Here is an 18924-nt window from a genome sequence, read left to right as displayed (position 1 = left end):
AAGTTGTGGATTGTTGCTTACCCTATAGATTTGGGGGGGAGTATTCTCCCCCCTCCCCCCGCTTCCTGCAGCCTGTGTGCACAATAACAGGATATCTACCAGCCACTTGCTCTAATGGGTGATGAGGCAGCAAGTTGGGGTGGGGGTGGAAGGCGCTCGCACAAAGCACCCGCCCGCCCCCTCCCCAGCGACGGGAATGAACGTGGGACACAGAGCGGGCCGGGGGACACAAGCTTTGCTAGGCGGCCGGGGGGGGGAGCAGACGTGCAGGGGGCGGACTCAAGTTTCTCTCTCCCCCCCCCCCCCCCCCTCCCCCCCTCCCCATCGTGGGAGCGGACGCGCCCGAGAGCGTGAGAGAAAAGTTTTCGCGAGGGGCTGGCTGCGCCTCCCCAAGGCGGGAGGCTGGGGATGCGGAGAGTAGCTGGCTCCTGGGGGAGGGAGAGTCCTCCCGCAGCTCTGCCTTTACCTTCCCCTTAGGAAGGAGGGTAATTTCTCTTCCAGGGGACTCTGGAGATTGGCTGAGCACCAGCGAGGAGGGTTCACTAGCAAATCTCCCGAGTCCGCCGGAGAGCACTCGCCCTCCTCCCCGGGGGTGGGGATGGGGGAGGAGAAGGTAAGTTTCCCTCTGACTTGGGTTGAGTGAGGGAAGACAACCTCCCCTTCCCGGATCCCGGCCCCGTCTGCAGCAAGGGGGTGGGGGTGGGGAATCACAGGGGCCCGGTGCACAAGCAGAGTCCCTCTCTCGTTATGCAACTTCCTCAGGAGCGCTTTGCGCCCAGTTCCTACCCGCACAACTGCGCGCTCGCTCCTGCGCTCACCCTCGGCGAGGGCATTGCTGCCGGGCAGACAGCTGAGCGAGGAGCGCTCCCTTCTGCCTGCCCCCGCCCCGTGCTGATTCCCTGGCGCTTTAATTGCGCGGGGTAGGCTTTGCCCGTGTTTATTTACTAAGAATCGCGTCGCTCTGTTGTTGCGCAAACCCTCCAGCAGCCTGTGCTCCGGTGGGATTGTTAATCGTGGGGACGCCAGGAAGGTGCATGCAAATACTTTCGGCGTTTTGATTTCTGCCCTAGTTTTCGGGAAGATATGGATCTGAGTTCAGTACTTGAAAGTTTCAAGTGCAGCAAAAGAATGCTGCAAAAGTGGCCAAGGAGGGACCTCTACTGGTGGAACTGAGATATCCACCCGGCCTAGGGAGGAAAATGCAAAGTCGGCCTGCAGTTTGTAGTTACCTCTTATTTCCTTTTAGATGTCAAGATTAATCTCAAAGGAATGCTCAGGCAAAAATATCTGATTAAGAGCATGTTCCTTCTACTGTTCCTGTACAACTCTAGCTGTACATTTTGAAAAGTGACTAGTGGGTTTTTTCCAAAAGAACAGGAGTACTTGTGGCACCTTAGAGACTAACAAATTTATTAGAGCATAAGCTTTCGTGGGCTACAGCCCACTTCTTCGGATGCATATAGAATGGAACATATATTGAGGAGATATATATACACACATACAGAGAGCATGAACAGGTGGGAGTTGTCTTACCAACTCTGAGAGGCCAATTAAGTAAGAGGAAAAAAAACTTTTGAAGTGATAATCAAGATAGCCCAGTACACCCCTTAAGGTATCATTCGCAGGCTAGGTGCAGAAAAATGCCTAGCTTTTGATATTGTAGGTCACGGTTGTTTTCTTGAATTATCTTTGTTACTAATAACACCAAGTGTAATAAATTTGAAAGTTTTAAAACTAGTTGTTAACTTTTAGGCAGTTTAATTTTGCAATTTTACTCAGATTGACCACAGCTGGTCATTTTCACTTTTGTTTTTACTCATGAATTGGCACCATATTTTTAGGGCTAGCAATAGAACAGTGGGTGTTGAAATAAAAACCGAAACACCAAGTTTTCTATTCACATTGTTTTAAAAAAGCTGATTTTGCCAACCCCCCCCCCCCAAAAACAAAAACAAAAACAAAAAAACCTATGTTCTAAAATAATAAAATATTTCTAAGCAACTTTAAACATAATGTGCACTTTAGGAAAGTGATTCCTTACAAAGGAAAAGTATATGATTCCCAATAGCTTGGGTAACTTACCTTAATATTAACATCTATGGGAGAGAAACTAGAGATTGAAGTTGCTGGGTCATTTTGTTTAAATTCCGAGAAGTGTGGTTTAATTGGCATTCTCTGTAGTATATGTTCAACTGCTATGTACAGTCTAATTTTTTTAAATGAATCCAGCAAATGAAGTGCTGATAGATCTGTCATCTCTTTGGGAGACTATTCCATAGTGTAATAAACATATTTGTTATGAAATGTTCATTTACATTTAATTTGCTGTTAATGTTATATCTTTCATTTTAAGTCAGCTTCATTTAATCACTTTATGTAGAAGGGTGCTTTTAAAAGTCCCAAGTGCTTGTAAGAAAAAAAGGAATTGTTTGACTACATTGTGAATATTTGTTTTCCTCTTAATGACCAAACACTTGTTGAGTTTAATTGGGCTTCACCTGTTGTGTGTGGAGAGAGCAGAGGGATTGCTGATTGAATGGGTGACTTTATTTTTTGTGTTACTTTATTTACCCTTCATCTTTTTTTGTGCTGCTTATAATTAGGATGGAGGAGTGTGTATGTTGTGGAGGCAGAGACTGAGGAATCAATGGCTGCACAACATGGTGATTACAAAAGACAGAGAGTGATTGTGCATATGTAGTAGTAGCTTGTTGAGTACTTCAAGAGCAGATCTGCTGGTCGTAAGAGCAAATGTGCTGTGAACTACACGAAGTCTGAGAGAAAGAAAAGTCTGTAAATGCAATAATGCAGTGGCTATATTAAGAGCTGGAGAGACTTGAATTCTGTGTTAAAGACAAAGTGGCAGATGGGAGCTGGTCACTGAGCAGAAAAGAATGGCCAACTATGCAGTGAAATTAACTAGGGGGATCTTATTTCTCATAAAAATGAATATTTCAGAGTAAGTGAGATGAAGTACAGCAGAAAGATTCCATGAAGTACAGTCCTGTCCAGAGAGGCATCCAATCAGGAGTTTGAAGAACCAGTACTTTTAGTCCAAGGAACAAATAAAAGTAGGCTGAAGTTTATTGTAAATCTTGGCTATCTGGCTCAAATCATTAAGAGAAACTAAAGAACAGGGCATCAGAGTTCTTTTGCTTAGAAATACTGTCGATTAGATTAAACCTCCACTCAGGACTGCATACACCATAACAGATTACACAACCGATCAAGTGGTTCACTTGAAAAATTTTGCCTTTGTGTCGTCTCTAAACAAAATTGGAGATATCAGTGATAGACTTTTTTAGATTGGTGGCATAACTGTTTACTGAGTAAGTATTATTATGGTGCTCTAAACTATAGATAGTTAAAAAGACATTAAACAAGGGCTGTTTCTGTTAGAAAATATTACCCATTTTCTAGCAGTGGTGCAGCAATTTTAGTGTTAGCAATGGTGTAAACACACAAGCAGAGATGGGGCTCAGATGCAAACATCTTATACCTTTACTAGCACTGGTGCAGATGCACTGTTGCTGAAAAATGGGTGCCAGATTTTCTAGTATAGATGCAGCTGGAGAACATTTATGGAGAAAGACTCTAAACTATCATACTGGTAGGGAGGTACAACCATATGGAAGTGTTGCTGGAGAATCCAGTGAAGAGAAAAGACGCAACAACTAAAATAAGAAAACGGATAGAAAGGAGATAGAAATAATATTAAAGGAGTATACCCTAAAAGCTACTCAGTTTTAAAAAAGAGTAAGTTACAAATTATTACCTGCGCTTGGGTCCCTCTGCCAGTGTTGATGGTTTTACAGTCACAAATTCTTTTTTTTTTTTTAAAGTAGCTTATCTCCCAGTGGCTAAATTAAAGACCTCCATGAACAGTTATAGGAACCTGACTGATTAGATATGGAAAAAAGTGAAACTTACGGTACACAAAGTGCTGTCAAATGCACAAAGTAAACAAACTGTAAAAAGAGAGAGATTTTTCTCTAATAGCTTTTCTTTAGTTGTATTTGGTGTTTGTGACAGTACTTTAAAGAGACTCAGGAGTGTGACTTTTTTTCTAGTTCATGGCACCCCTGTAAGTAGCGAGGGGAAAAAATTAAGAAAGAAAGAAAACCGTTAGTGTGTAGAGGGAGTAAGAGTGTGAAATATACCCAACCTGCTTCCCACAGAGGATAATTAAATGATCACTTAAAGGGATGGTGGGCCCAATCTAGTAATTTTACAGTGAGGAAGGGGTAATTCTACTGCCTAGTACTCCAACAAGTGCAGTCCCACTGCATTTGTTGTCAATGGGACGATAATTTACACAGATCTGTGACTAGAAAAGGAGGAGCCTGGGTTGTCTGAGGAGAGGCTTCTTGCAGGTGGCAATGTCTAACTTTCCCGGCATGTAGCTTTGTGGGGCATGGTGGTGCTGGTATTTTTCAGCCTACCTGTGATACTAGGTTGCCTCCTTTTGCTCTCTGCAGTAACAGCAGCCCTTGACAATTTTCACTTAGTTCAAGGGCTGAGCCCCTGCTACTTACGAGTCCATCACTGGTACCATAAGAGAAAATGGATAGCCTTTCAGCTCCCATTGGATAGAGGTTATAGATTAATAGGTTGGGAGCCCTAATGCATTGTATCGCCATCTGACCCACACACTTTAACTCTTATGCATTACAGCAAAGACATATGCATGTCTGACTGTCTAATCTACTTACCTAGGTCCCATATACTAAACCCATCGTAGTGGTACCTAAGTGTCTGAAAAGAGTGATACACAAGCAGGTTCTGTTGACCCGGTAGTAATATCTCTAGTTTTGAGATCCACTGTCTTCATTGCTGAGCATTTCTGTAATGAATTGGGCCCACTCTCTTGCTAAAAATTACACATACAAGTTCTCTTCAAATTTACAGATAAGACCTTAGATTATCAGAACTTGGGTAGGTGACAGGTAAATTTTTCAAGCATTGACTTAAATAATGAATGCTTCTATTAGCATTGATTTTTGACGCATTCAGTACCTAACCTTACAATTACTTTTTTTAAAAAATACTTGCACATTTAATTGACATATCCCTCCCATATCTTTGCTTGAAATCTTTAAGTAGAGAAACTTGCAACAGATGAGACTATCTAATTTTTTTAACTCTATTATTCTTTGTATCTGTTCTGTGATGCATGCATTCCTTATTGATTCCAGTTGGTAAAGATAAATGCTTTTCTAAAGAAGGTGTGCAATCTTATTTCAGATACTTGTTTGTTTTAATAAAAATATGTTAAATATGTGTAAAGCAGAAAGCTCATATTCAAATATTTAAGCTGTGCTTTGCCTCTTCAAACCACCGCAGAAACTTTAATTAATCCTCACAAAACATCTGAAAATATTATGTTTTACAGATGAGAAAACTAAGGACAGAAGTGATTTCTTCAAGGCATATGACAGATGCTGCCATAGGTCCTAATCTAAAGCCCATTGAAGTCAATGGAAAGGTTCCTATTGATTTCAGTGGGCTTTATATCAGGCTTTTAGAACTCAGATGTTCTAAGCTCTTAGTGTAATCTAACGATTAGGACATAGAACCGTCTCTTGCTGTTAAGGTTTGGCACAATACTTCCATTATTTGGCCACAACTTATCTCTCTCTATGACTACTATTTTCATAAAGCACCATATATGATTTGCAAAATGAGGTATTATCAATTCAAAGAACCATCAAATCAAAGCTTTAAAGGATAAAAAGAAAATGAGGAGTTGATAGATACACAGTAGTCTTCATTATTCTGTGTTATATAGATACAGCATATGATTTTTATCCTTTCCTTTAATTTCTTCACTGCTGTTCTAAGTTCTTTCATTGGCCTGTTTCTTTCTCCTTACCACCTACAGTAGAGGAAGTTGTTTAGAGCTAGCAGTCTCAGATTTTTCTTCATTTTTATATTCAAGACCCCAGAAAGCCAGGAAGCAGAGATTTTGTCGAATACAGGTGCCTCTAGCAACTAAACTTGTGTTGGTCAGCACAATATAACAGTCCCATGGTATTATCAGCCCATGGAGAGAGCACTGTCCTGAAGTCTGGAAGAGAGTACCAGTGATTGAAAGTAAAAATTATGCCTGTAATGTTGGTTTAATTTTTTTAAAAAAGGAAAAACACGAATGAGTGTTTGCATCCTGAACCCTATTTTTTTTTTTGCTCTGTTTTTTATGCTTGCCGAACAGTAGAGTCTAGAAAACATGTTAATCACTTCTTGAGGCCAGCAGTGGAGAGATGGTTAGCTACAATCAAATTAATATGTATATGGCCTGCTTGAGAAACACATACATATACCCATTTGTGGTCAATATTCCCTTTTCTTCTGTCTCTTAAAAATATATATTTTGTTTAAGAAGATTAGGTTGTAAGGGTTATTTTTCCTTCCTAATTAATTCTTCTCAAATGACAGTGCTACAGAGCATTCTCCGTGCTGAGAGCAGCACCAGCAGAGACTGGGGAGACCGCTGTAACTTCTGTCTGCCCCTCCCCAGTAAGAGGCAGGACCTTCTCTGTCAAGGTATTGGGCAACGTGGGAGAAGCATGCCTCAGCAGCCTTAAGCCATTAGAACACTTACACTATAACAAATAAACCTACAGATTGGATTACTGCAGTGTGCTGTAAATGGGGGGATATTTTAAGATTACTTGGAAACTTCAGCTAATACAGAATGCAGCTGCCCATTTGCTTAGCCAAGCTACTCAGAGCACATTACACCAGTCATCTTAAAACTGCATTGGCTTCCAGTTTGTTTCCAGATACAATCCAAGTTGTTAGCTCTTTATGGTTTGGATCATGTGTTTCCGTGAGAGGACTGCCTCTATTTTTAGGTCCTGCCATTGTATTTTAGATCAGCTGCAGCATGCCAAGAGTTATATGTCTGTAAGTTGGAGAGGGGATTCTTGGTGGGTCTTAGTTTTGGAATTCACTTCCTTCCTTGGTCAGATGGAGTTCATATCTGTTGACCTTTGGTGATATCTGAACATCCCTCTCACTATAAATGTTAGAATATAGTTGTTGTTGTTTTTGCAGGTCTAGGATTTGTTTAGTTTTACACTGGGGTGGTGTAGATTTATTTATACTTTTTTATTAAAAAAGAATAGTACATGCACCTAGAACACATTTTATAATCTCATTATATTTAATCATAGACATTAGAGATAAAAACCATCCAGTTAATCTTCCTGCCAATTCAAGATTGTTCCTCAAAGTATGTGAAGTTTTGTCACAATACTCTCTTTAGGCCCAGATGCCTGCCTCTCAAGTCTCTGAATCCCAGCTATCACATGCACAGTAACAGTGGTTCCTCATTGAGGTCCTACACTCTTACTCATGTTGAGTAGTACCTCTTTAGTGGGACTATTAATGAAATAAGGCATTACTCACAGTGGGTAAAGGTGGCAGAATCAGGCCCTGGGAGAACTAGTGCTAAAAATGGGAGGAAAACCTACCGAAATGTAAAGGCTATCACAATTGTGGACCCAAAAATGGAGACTAAATATTGAAATGACCACTTCTAAGGGAAAGGTGGACAGCGTAACCTAATCTAATTGCATACTGTTCCTTGAGTTAGAGCTGTTTGAATAACTCAAAACATTTTTATTCTCAAATTTTTACTCATAAACTTTCAAAAATCCTAAATTCCCTTCTGCTGTGTTTACACCCCTTTCTTAAACTCTGCTTTCTGTGACTGAACAAGTGAGTAAATTCACTTAGAGCAGTGTTTCTGTAAACAGCATATTTTAAGAAAAGATTGGAGAATATTTGTGGGAAATTGATTTTGAACTTTTAAACAGGAACATTCCCACCAGAAACCTGATTCTAAGAGTAATTCTCAAACACTTCTGGAACAGAGACAATACTGTGTGACTTACATGTCCAATTGAAACCAACCAACATTTCAAATTTCAGATATTGAATACTTGGAACAAACTGCTTGCAAACAATCTGCAAGCTAAGTTTTAGTCTCAAAGTATTTTGTAAATAAATATGAATAGCAACTAAAGTTGAAAAAACTGTAAGCTGCTAATGGACAGTTCATGAACCAAAAGAGAAACTAAACTATTGGCTACAAATAATTCACTTGTACAGATTATAGTAGTATAGTAGTCTTTAAAAAAAAAAATAGTTTACTCTGGTTTCACTTTGAACAAAGAAAATCAAGTGCAGTCCCATAATTTGAAGATTCTTGGGTTTACAAGAATATGAGGAAAGTGAAGAGTTAATATCCTTGCTTGACAAATGGCTGCTAGAGATTTTGCAATTCAATGTAACTGATGACCCTTTCATGATTGCGAGGGGGATTGGATCACAACTGGGGAAAGTGACAAGTGCTGTATAACTATTATTTCTTGTGTAACTGATTTGAGAGAGACTCCTACAGCAGCAAAGGGCATTGAAATCCATCATTTATAAGGGTAAACAAATTCTTTTTCTTCTGGGTTCGCTACAGTGAAGCAAAAGGAGATCTAATAAAACAATAACGCTCCAAGTGTGTGTGTGCGCGTGTGTATAAATATGTATTTAAGAAGATGTTTGCATAAAGTATTGTATACATTATGTTCAACTTCATGCCTGGGGTAAAGACTATTTGGAGGATTTCGTTTATTCTGAGTCAACCAGCAAACACTATTGTGAACTCTAGAAGAGAGGTTTAATTTGGACTTGGGTAAGAAACTCACCTAAGCATATTACCAGCTATAAAGAAAAGCTAGCTTTCTTAATCAGTACTTGACATATATGCTTGTATTTGTTTCTTGCTTCCTCTGTGTATAAAAAATGCAATTTTCTCATGTAAGCCTGTGTGCAATTTGAATTTTCTGATTTCCCTCCTATCCAGCCTATCCCCATTAATGAATGGCGGATGGACTGCTGGGGGTGGGTTTTTTTTTTTTTTTGGTTAAAGGATTACCAAAGATAGGCGCCTTACTTTTGTGGCATTAGCTCATATTTTCTGCACCTTGATAAAGCAAGTTATGTGTGTTCTGGATGTGAGTGGAAGGACAATTTGATATTCATTGTGTAAAGTGTGCTTGAAGAAATGTCCATGAATGAAACATCAACTCAGAGTTAGGTTTTATCTGACAATGTTTTCTCTTTTATTTTTTCCAGTGCATGCATCATGAATGAATCTGCCTCGAGTGCAAGTGGCCAAGAGTTTGATGTATTTAGTGTTATGGACTGGAAGGATGGCATAGGTACACTGCCAGGAAGTGACCTGAAGGTAAGATAATATGTGTTTTTAAAAGACTGTAATAAAAACTGTATAAATGCATAGGGAAGAGGGGAGAGTATGTATCATTCACTGGTCAGTGGGTGTTGTGTTCCTCTCTGTACCTGGTCCACAGAGGATATGAGTCTGTTGCAACCCTCAGCTAAAGGCTATTTAAACTGAAGCTGTAGAAACTCATGCTTTTAGCTCTAGAGGTCCCTGGTTTAATCCCTGGTGTCTGTTAAAATGGCAGCTGTCACATAGACACACAAATACACAGGATAAGCATGAGTACAACTCTTAAGCCAGAGTTCGAGTGCCCAAAAGCCAGTAAGTCTCAAAAGCTGAGGCTGAACAATCAACTTTAAAATGATACTGTCGATTTTAAATCTATTGTTGTTTGCAGTGTTGTTGTAGCTGTGTTGGTCCTAGGATGTTGGTGAGGTAATGTTTTTTGTTGGACTAACAGACCTGAAGAAGAGCTCTCCGTAGCTCGAAAGATTGTCTCTTTCACCCTCAGAGATTACCTCATCCACCTTGTCTCTCTAACTTCAAATCTAGTCAATTTTAAAAACGATGCACATAAATGGGGAAATTCACCCCAGTAGGGGTATCAAATGAATACGTCTGATTGTTAGTACATTTTAGAAATTTGAATAATACTTTTGTTTTATCTCTTCCAAAGTATAGATCATGACTGCATGTTTACTAGGATGTAATGATAAGTAACATTTTAAATATTCTGAAATACTAAAGTTAAAAAAATAAAATATACATTTATATCTAGTAGTTCCGGTTTTTCTCTTTAGGCTTTCAAGCCTGCTTGCAGAAGGCCTTCAGCTGCTTAACAAAAGATATGGCTATTATATCAGAGACCCTTTCTCACAAAGTTGTTATTAATGAAAATAGAATTTTTTATGTAATTCCACTCAGACTGACATTGGTGAGGTGTTTTTATAGTATATTTTTTAAACAGGGTCTCAGATATTCATTTATAAAAAGAACAGGAATACTTGTGTCACCTTAGAGACTATCAAATTTATTTGAGCTTAAGCTTTTGTGTGCTACCGCCTACTTCATCAGATGCATAGAATGGAACGTATAGTAAGAAAATATATATACATACAGAGAACATGAAAAGGTGGAAGTAGCCATACCAACTGTAAGAGGCTAATTAATTAAGATGAGCTATTAGCAGGAGAAGAAAAAAAACTTTTGTAGTGATAATCAAGATGGCCCATTTTAGACAGTTGACAAGAAGGTGTGAGGATACTTAACATGGGAAAATAGATTCAATAACTTGATAATCACCACAAAAAAAATTTTTTTCTCCGGCTCCACCTTTTCATGTTCTCTGTATGTATTTATATCTTCTTACTATATGTTCCATTCTATGCATCTGATGAAGTGGGCTGTAGCCCACGAAAGGTTATGCTCAAATAAATTTGTTAGTCTCTAAGGTGCCACAAGTACTCCTGTTCTTTTTGCGGATACAAACTAACACGGCTGCTCTGGGTTAAAGAACTGTATGTCCACTGGTGTTTTAAGATTGTGTTGTTGGAATGAAGTGCCCTAGAAAGTGGGAAATGGGTTTCAGATATAGGATAAATATATTATAAATGTCTTTTTGACTACATTACATTAAAAATAATATTTTGGAATGCTTAGGGAATAGGATGGACAGAGCATATTGCAATGCCATTGTATAAATCAGTGGTATACCCTTAGCTGGAGTAATGTGATTAGTTCTAGTCACCTTATTTAAGACAAGAGAGAGCAGAAACCAGGGTGGATTGCTTTGACAGTGAGTTAGGTCACCAATCTTAATAATGATTTAAATCAGCAAGCAGGAAGCCTGGATTTAAATAATAGATTATGATTGAGTCTTGCATTTGTACTTTTTAGTTATTTTCCTAGCGAGAGGTTGATTTCATTGGTTGGTAACTATTAAAGTATGTTGATTGGCAACTAAATATAGCCTTTACACTAAATTTGGTGCTTCTTTCTGCTAACTAGGAGGGTGCACTACATCTATACATGTTTTTAAGCAGTTATATAGCTTACCTTACATTTATTCAGATTCTTAATTTTTTACATTTTTATGTTAGAAAATGGTGAATGATACATTTCCTGTTTACTAGATTATTAATTTATTTTTTATTGGAAATTCAAATTTAATAGTGCACAAAAACCAGCTTTTAAAAATTAAGTAGAACTACCTTAAATATGCTAGATACCTAAGAAATTTTTTTTAACAAAAATTTTATAAAAACATGTTTTGCATTTAAAACTAATTTATTAAATGAAGAAGGAATTGCCTGTAGTTAGTAAATTGAACTGATTGTTTCTGATTATCATGTCCTTCAAGTTTTTAGAACTAGTAGAATTTACCCTATTTCACCTAGTTTTTATTCATAGATTGGAAGAGGAAAACAAGCCTTCCTGGTTTTTTTTTGTTTTTGTTTTTTTTTTAAACTTCCAACTGGTTTATTAAGTTTGAATGAACTAGTTGAATTAACTGAAATAAAGAAAATATTCTCTCTGCACCAGCAGAGAAGGGTCTTGCTGTCAAAAACTGGTTCAGCACTTCAACAAACTCAAGTTCCAGGTGCTTAGCCAGTAATTTCCATGTGGTCGGGGGTTTGATTTTCTTTAAAACTTGACAGCAAATATGTACTGCTTAATATTATTTTTGTATTTAATTTAGATTATTTAAATAAGTGTTAGTAAGTATAGGGCTTAACATAGGTTGTCAATTTCAGATTTAATTTTAAATAAGGTTATTTAATTGGTTAATTGAATTTAAATTAAAAAATCTTATTTCAGTAAAAGAATCTGCTTTAATTTTTTTAAAATAAATCATTGATTTTTATCCACTGTGGCAGAAACAGAGGTGGCTCAAAGATGGGCAACAATATTATTAGAGGCATGGAAAAACTTCCATGTGAAGAGTGATTGAAAAGATTGGGTCTGGGACCTGAGGCCGCAAGTCAGGTATGCACTAAGTATATGGTTAAGTATATCCCTCTTCAAGAAAGCATGAACTTAAATTTAAACATCTGCTTAAATTCCCTAGACTTTAATTGGATTTAAGCATGTGCTTATATGCTTGGTGGATAGGGATGCTTTCCTGAATCTGGGCTTTAGAGAAGACACAAGTCAGAGGGAATACAATAAAGGTATACAAAATACTGAATGGTGTAGAGAAGGTAGATTAGGCAAATCTATTAATCCGTTCTCATAATATAAGAACAAAGGAATGTTAAATGAAACTGAAATGAAAGGCAGAAAATGTAAAAATTGATGAAAGAAAATACATTTTCACAGAATGCACAATTAGCTTGGAGGAATGCATTGTCACATGATCTCATGGAGGTCAAGATCTTAGAAGACTTCATAAACAGATTGGATGTTTATGTGGATAACAAGCATATCTAGAATTAGAGTAAGGATTTAAAAACAAGTTTTGGAAGGAATATAAACATTTATGCTTCAGGGCATAAGTCAGCCTCTAAGTAGTGTTGGTTAGGAAGAAACTTTCCGGGTAAATAAGGTATTCCATAGCAGCTTGTTGCAAAGTCTTGTTCCTTGTACTGAAGCCTCTTTTGCTAGCCAGGTTACTCCAGGGCCATTGGACTTATCCACTGTTGCACTTCCTATGGGGAAAAAATGTAAAAGAAAAAAAATAAAAACTATTCACCTTCTGAAATGTATTGTTTCCTTGATCCTGTGTTGTTCATCTTGGATGAATTAATTTCTGCATTTTCTGAGTTTTAAATCAAGATTGGGTTTTTTAACAAAAACCTTCTCTTCTTCAAACAGTAATTATTTTTGGGAAGTCCTATGGCCTGTGTCATACAAGAAGTCAAACTAGATGATCACAATGGTCCCTTCTGACCTTGGAATCTATGAATACAATAAATAGATGGTGCCTGCCCTAAAGAACTTGCAATCTAACTATAAAATGAAAGGCAACAGGTAGATATGGCAAACGGGCAGGGGAGCACAAGGTAACAATAATAAGCCAGTTATGTTTACTATACTTAGCAGTGATCATAGCCTACCAACTGCCTAACTGTTCTTATGTGTTTTAAAGGAATCACAGAATAGGTGGTTTTTAAGAGAAGAAGATATTGTAGGGACTTGGTGTTTGTTTGTTTTTTAAGAGGGAGCTCCTCCCATGCATAATAGGTTGCATGGCAGAAAGCATAAAAATACACATTGGAAAAGTTGACCGATGAACTGATAACGTTGGCAGAGCAAAAGCAGGGCTCACCAGCTGACCAGAACATAAGGGTTCCTAGAGTGGGGATAGTCAGTGAATGACCTTAAAAGTGGAGACAAGTAGTCTGGGCTTGCGCAGTGGGAAAGAGGGAGCCAGTGGAGGGATTCAGAGAAGGGGGTTAAGTGGTCAAAGTGATAAGCCAGAAAAATGATTCTTCATAAATGAAAAACAGATTAATTCCACAACGGATATAAAATACTAGATGTTTACATTGAAATATAATGGGCAAAATCCTGTGAAAATTTCTTGTTGAAAAACACACACAAAACTAGCTCATATTCCTTACAGATTAGTCATAGATTAGGGCTGCTAGATGTTACCACAAAAAATAGTAATAAATAACAGTAGAACTATTCTCAGCAAACAATTTGTTGTTTGAATTAACCCCTTTATCTGTTTGGAAATTGTCTGTGAGCATATCATGCCTCCTTCAGATTTGTTGGTTATTCAAAATTGTTCAAATATTTTTGTGTAATGTTCGCAAACTGTGAGTATTGTTTTGAATATTCAGTATCTCTTTGAGCTTTGTTTTTGGTCACGTAGGTCATATGGTATTTGAGTTCTCTGATCAGATGATGCATTTTTCTGTTTTTAAAATGAATCGCTTTCTGTCCTTGCTCTTTCTCTACTATATTCATACCCAATCCCACCACTAAAAGATGTTAAGGCACGCACTTCTAGCACAAATATGTGTTCTTGCAGGAGCAAGCATATTTTTACACGAACAGTTGCATTTACATGAATACACGTGAACGAAAATTGCTTATGTAAATGATCAAAAAGTCTTGAATGTAGTCAAATTGAAATGTGATTTAGAATTCCTGAAATGTTTGTAAATAACTTCTCAGTATTTGTCCACCACTCATTACAGACATTCTCTTGTTGTTCACTGTGAAATAGAGATTTTTGAAAACACAGAGAGAGATACCATTTTGTCCTGATGTAACTGAAGCATGGTCTTCTGACTCAAATATAGGTATGGGAGTTGGGTACTATGGCTTTTATTCCCAGCTCTGCTGCAAACTTTTTATCCATGCCTCACTTTCTACATTTATGAAATGGTGAGAATATAACATCATAGAGATGTTGTGAAGCTGAATTATTGTTTGTTAAATACTTTGAGATCTTTGGCCAGAACATGCTATAGAAATATATTTTCATACATATAGCTCACAAAATATAACATTAGTTAAAATCTATACAATGCTTTGAACATGCAAAGTGTTAAATGAATGCCCAAAAAAATTATTATAAAAGGTATAAATGTTAGAAATGTAGATAATTAGTATTATTCAGAGAAGAGGGAAAACTATAAATTGTAGTTAAGTAGTTTGACATTTGAGAAGGAAGATTTGAGAGTAGTATAGCGAGGATCCTTCTACTGTATTTTAGTACGGATAGTTTTAATGAAGTAAACGCATTAGAACTCTGGTATTTTAGACACATAGCGTGTAACCCTGAAGTTTATAACTCTTCTCTTCAGTAGACTAAGTAGCATGTGCAGATCTGAAACGCTTCAATGCTTTCCAATTGCTCTGCGCTAGGCAGGGTTGAAGAGCTGATAACTTCTGAAGTGAAGAGCATGTATAAATGCCTTTTTAAAAAAAAAAATCACTGTTTGCTAAACGCACACAGAAACACCATCACTTCAAGATTTAAGTGCTTTCATCAATTGAAAAAGCTGTAATAATTTAAAATTGCTTCCTGCTGGAGTGACTGAAGGTTTATGGAGTGCTTTAAGTTTCTTTATTTAACTATTGTGTTTCCAAAGTGAACTGTGATATACTGCAGGGATACTACTTGAGGTAACTAGCTAACAAATGGCAATTAAACTGAACAAAAAGGAACAAATAAATGTGGTGTTTACAAAAAAAATAATCATCCTGAAAATATACAAGGGTTGGTCCAGTAAAACAAAAATTATACAGGACATAAACACTAGAGTGTGGTCAGTTAATTAGAGTGAAGTGGGATACTCCCAGCTAAGTCTTAAAGGAGATAACTGAGTGTAGGGTGTGGGCAGCCAAAGTGTGGCTTATGTCCATTAAAACTCTTCTCATGTACCTCAGTATTAAAGAAGAACATACTGGGTCAGACCAATGGTCCATCTAGCCGGTATCCAGTGGCCAATGTTAGATGGAATTAACAGAACAGGGCAAGTGTTTCTATTCACTTTCTCTGTACTATTCATGATTTTATAGACCTTTGTCATATGCCCTCTTAGGTAGCAGGTTTAAAACACACACAAGAAAGTATTTTTTCATGCAATGCACTGTCAACCCGTGAAATCTGGTTTTCCCCCATGAAATCTAGTCTTTTTTGTGTGCTTTTACCCTCTACTATACAGATTACATGGGGCAGACAAGTGTTTCTCAAATTGGGGGTCCTGACCCAAAAGGGAGTTGCAGGGGGGTACGGTATTGCCACCTTCACTTCTGCGCTGCCTTCAGAGCTGGGTGGCCAGAGAGTGGTGGCTGTTGGCCTGGCACCTAGCTCTGAAGGCAGCGCCCGCCAGCAGCAGTGCAGAAGTAAGGATGGCAATACCATACCATCCCACCCTTACTTCTGTGCTGCTGCTTTCAGAGCTGGGCAGCCAGAGAGTGGTGGCTGCTGACTGAGGGCCCAGCTCTGCAGGCAGCAGCACAGAAGTATGGGTTGCAATACCATACCATGCCATCCTTACTTCTGCGCTGGTGGTGGCTCTGCCTTCAAAACTAGGCTCCTGGCCAGCAGCTGTCCCTCTCCAGCTGCCCAACTCTGAAAGCAGCACCGCATCCAGTGGCAGAAGTAAGGGTAGCAGTACCGCAAACCCCCTTACAATAACCTTGCGACCCCCCACAACTACTTTTTGGGTCAGGAAGCCTACAATTACAACACTGTGAGATTTCAGATTTAAATAGCTGAAGTCATTACATTTACGATTTTTTAAAATCCTATGACTGTGAAATTGCCCAAAATGGACCATGAATTTGGTAGGGCCCTAGTCATATTTTTTCCAAGTGGTCATTTTTTCCATTAATGCAGTAGCAGAGAGCTCACTAAGCCAGTCTGTATATGAGGGAGGAATTGCAGATTTCTATTTTCTCAAAATAACTCTTTTGGCTGCTAGAATAGTACTGCAATCTATTTCTTAATGTTAACTGATAATACCAATTTGTCTGGCACCCATAAAACACACAAGTTTGGAGAAGAAAATATAGTGACATTTAAGTTTTTGAGAGAGCACAGAATAAGGTGTTCCAGAACACGTGCATTTTTGATAGGTATAGCGGATGTGCAAAACGTTGATATATGGCTATTTGCATCTCTAGCATTTGCTGTGTGTTGCCAATCTAGCCTTAAGCAAATGTTCTAAAGTCCAGCAGTACCTGTTAAATATTTTGTCCTGGAAGAATTGCAAGGATGAAGAACTTGAAGTATCTTTCACAGTATGCCAGATATCCTCCCAGGTTTCTATTGAGATACTAAGCCTAAGTTCTTTTTCCCATTTTTCTTTGACTGAGATTGAGAGGGTATTGCTAAGCATTAAGTCACCTATAAGTTCTTCTTTGTGTAGCGTCCCTACAGGTGCTCCACTATAGGTGCGGCAGCACCCCCTGCGACTAGGATCGGGGATCTTTGGTAGCAGTGCTCATTGGACTGCACATGTGCTCCTCCCCGTCTTGTGCCATGAGTGGCATCTATAGGCTGAGCAGTCCAACTGCCCTTGGTTCCTTCATAACCATCTTTGGTCTGGGACAGAATCCGGAGCAGAGCCCTTCTATCCTCTGAGCCCAAAGATAGTACCCTTACCTGTTTACCTGAATAGTTACTCCTTTCCTTTAAATGTCCTCTTCTCCTAAAAAAAAAATAAAAATAAAATAAAATTTTCCTCGTACTTCCCTCTCCGTTAGTTCTTAGCTTAGAATATGTTTTGTCCTACTTCCTGCCCTTCCAAACCTGAAAGCTCTTTTAAGGAGAGGTCCCTGTGGCCAGCCTGGGACCCCGGTCCAGATACCTTGCCCATGGGGCTCTCATGCTCAGCTAGATCGTCAACTGACCCTCACTCGCTGCATTCTTCCAAGAGAAAATCCTCTGTTTCCCATGCAGATGGGAAGAAATGGGCCACCACCTTGCCCTCAAAGGAACAGTCTGGCAGAACACGGTGAATTCAATACCCTCAACATCTTCAGGGGTGAGACATAGCTCCTGTGACGGTCTGAGCACCTCCAGTACCAGAGCTAAGGAGAGGTCTAAGGACCCTAAATGGGTATCCCCAAAGGCAACTGCACTGTCTCTTGACACAGAGGAGCACAGTGTGGGACATTCAAAAATGGTACCGATCACCCCAACCAAATCAAGTTCAGGCGCTTCGGCACTGACATCTCTATTGGCACAACATCTGTAGCAGCGCTGAGCAAATTCGTGGCACTAAGTAAGCCCTCGGCACTGATGTGAACACTGGCACTGATGAGACCCTCAGGACTGGATTAGCCTTTGGCTCCAAGTAAATCTGTTCTATCTGCTGGCTGTTCCAGAGAATGCATTTCCTCCCCCCCCCCCCCCCCCCCCCCCCCCCCCCCCCCCCCCCCCCCCCCCCCCCCGGCACCGACACAACCAGGCGATGATGCTCCTCCCTCCTCCACAGGAGTTCAGTTACCCAAAAGATCTGATAGTATCTGACATGCTTGAGTTACCGCTACTCAGACACAAGCTCTCCACCTCATGTCTCTTCTCCGGTGTCACAGCACTGATCCCTTTTCCCCTCTGAAGACTGCACCATCCTTCCCCAATAAGGAAGAGGAGGAATACTTCGTCCCATCTTTATATTTGGGACATATTCGAAAAGCATCCTCTGCACGTCCTCACAGCTTGGAAACTGGGACCGAATCAGGGCCCTGGTATGGATCCCCATGGATGTAATCCCCCACACCAATCCCCTCATCGGGCCATACTGGGCTATGTGCAGAGCACATTTTCTAAAGCCTCCCATAGAACAGAGCTGGATACACCTGCAGTCACCATCCTCATCCATCTCTTGACCACCAGAGGCTGATCCGCTACCAGTAGAGGAACAGGAATAAGAACTGGAGGAGATTAAACCAACACTCCTCTTTTCGTCCTCTTCCCCCGATGAGGCTATCATGCCTTCACACCTTAGGTCAGCAGACGATTTCAAACATTTCCAAGAGCTGTTCCGCAGGATCATAGACTCCCTCCAGATCCCTCTGGAAGAAGTGAAAGAGCAACAGCACACGCTGCATGCCTCTACATCGGCGAAGACAGCCCTCCCTATCAATGAGGCCCTCTTGAACCCGGTCAAATGCTCTGGCAGATCCCAGCATCCATCCCACCAACTTGCAAGTGGGCGGACAAAAAATATTATGTTCCCACTAAGAACATGGAATTTTTTCCCCACCCCACT

The 18924-nt window shown here is 39.5% G+C and overlaps 1 protein-coding gene across 4 annotated transcripts in view; it reads left to right on the top strand.

Annotated features, from left to right (window-relative positions):
* The window catches only part of L3MBTL3 (L3MBTL histone methyl-lysine binding protein 3), a 177932-nt gene that overhangs the window by 917 nt on the left and 158091 nt on the right, over window positions 1–18924 (top strand). The window contains exons 1-2 of one of the 4 annotated variants that reach the window (XM_026649812.2): window positions 520–613; window positions 9136–9247. In XM_026649812.2, coding sequence (XP_026505597.1) covers window positions 9146–9247 — 102 coding nt within the window. In that variant the 5' untranslated portion in view covers window positions 520–613; window positions 9136–9145. Of the gene's footprint in view, window positions 1–519; window positions 614–8578; window positions 8693–9135; window positions 9248–18924 lie in introns of those variants that run through there. The other 3 variants (XM_026649811.2, XM_026649813.2, XM_026649814.2) reach the window with 3 other exon arrangements.

This window comes from Terrapene carolina, unplaced genomic scaffold, assembly GCF_002925995.2.
Source record: "Terrapene carolina triunguis isolate 2854851 unplaced genomic scaffold, T_m_triunguis-2.0 Scaffold85, whole genome shotgun sequence".
NCBI lineage: Eukaryota > Metazoa > Chordata > Testudines > Emydidae > Terrapene > Terrapene triunguis.
The sequence above is the reverse complement of the archived record's forward strand: the minus strand, read 5'-3'. Positions and strand labels throughout refer to the sequence as shown.